Source organism: Hipposideros armiger, unplaced genomic scaffold (genome assembly GCF_001890085.2).
Source record: "Hipposideros armiger isolate ML-2016 unplaced genomic scaffold, ASM189008v1 scaffold_255, whole genome shotgun sequence".
Lineage (NCBI taxonomy): Eukaryota > Metazoa > Chordata > Mammalia > Chiroptera > Hipposideridae > Hipposideros > Hipposideros armiger.
This window is the reverse complement of record NW_017731605.1, coordinates 2,483,588-2,484,755: the sequence shown is the minus strand read 5'-3', so window position 1 is coordinate 2,484,755 and position 1,168 is coordinate 2,483,588. Positions and strand designations below refer to the sequence as shown.

Below are 1,168 nucleotides of genomic sequence, written 5' to 3'. Positions count from 1 at the left end.
TAATCCACATCATACCATTCATCCTATAGGTGAATTTACATCCTTTTATTCCAGCCACCAAAAGTTCCTACCACCAGTCTGTGATGCGTTCTTTAGTGAATGGATGGGGGAAGGGTGGCCGTCTCTGGCTGTGAGATATGGGTGTCCTCCCATATCTTCCCATACTCCAGAGCTAGAGTCCCTCCCCAAAGACACAGCTTGGTGGAGCAAGTGAGAAGGGGACGGTTGGGACCGTTTCTAGGCATGCCTCCTGGGATATCACACGAGTTGCTTTTGTCTCCACAGCCCCCAGACAGCCTCTGGATTCTGTAAGAACTCCGCCAGGTCCCTGGTGGCCCTTTACCACAAGGGTGCGCTGCCCTGTCAGTGCCACCCCACTGGAGCTGTTGGCCATCACTGCAACCCAGAGGGCGGGCAGTGCCTGTGCCAGCCCGGCGTCATTGGGCGGCAGTGTACCCGCTGTCAAACGGGCTACTATGGATTTCCACACTGCAAGCGTAAGTGCACATTCGGATCATCCAGAGTCGTTTCTAGTCCCAGGTGGCTGATGCTCATCTAATGCAGGGCTGCCCAAATTTCACTGTGCTAGAGACTCACCTGGGGATCTTGTGAAAATGTACCTTCTGATTCAGGAGGCCTGGGCTGTGGCCTGAGAGTCTGTGTGTCTAGTAACCACTCAGATAATGCCTGTGCCACTGGTCCATGGGCCACACTCAGAGCAGCAAGGTTCTCAAAGATGAATATTTGTATTTTCCAGGCTATATGACCCAGGCCCTTGACAAAGCACGTGAGTGTAAATAGCCTTAAGCATCAAAATATCGGACAGCTCAATACCCTTCCTAATGGAAGCCTTTTCAGGGTTTGCAGCCTAACCAAAACTCAGTTGAGATGAGAGGAGAGACGGGGTCACAGGGGCGCACTACTCACTGAACAAGAAGCCTGTGGACCTTTATAGAAGAACCATCCTGCTGCCTGAGACATAGGGCCAGCCCAGGCCATATGGCGGAGTGAAGGGTGCAGGTGTGATGCAAACAGAGGCCCCACGTGGAGAACAGCCTTTGCCTAACAAGGGCCCTACTGCTGCGCCGTGGCCTGACCCTGCGTGCAGGGCGCTGGGGTGACGTGGAGCCACTTCAAGGAGCCTGTGAGGAGCAGAACCCTTCGATGA

At 53.9% G+C, this 1,168-nt stretch overlaps 1 protein-coding gene across 1 annotated transcript in view; it reads left to right on the top strand.

The window, feature by feature from the left end:
• Window positions 1-1,168, top strand: part of LOC109390099 (laminin subunit alpha-3-like) — a 149,795-nt gene that overhangs the window by 114,060 nt on the left and 34,567 nt on the right. The window contains exon 14 of the mRNA XM_019656146.1: window positions 286-497. Within this exon, the coding sequence (XP_019511691.1) occupies window positions 286-497 (212 nt within the window). The remainder of the gene's footprint in view (window positions 1-285; window positions 498-1,168) is intronic.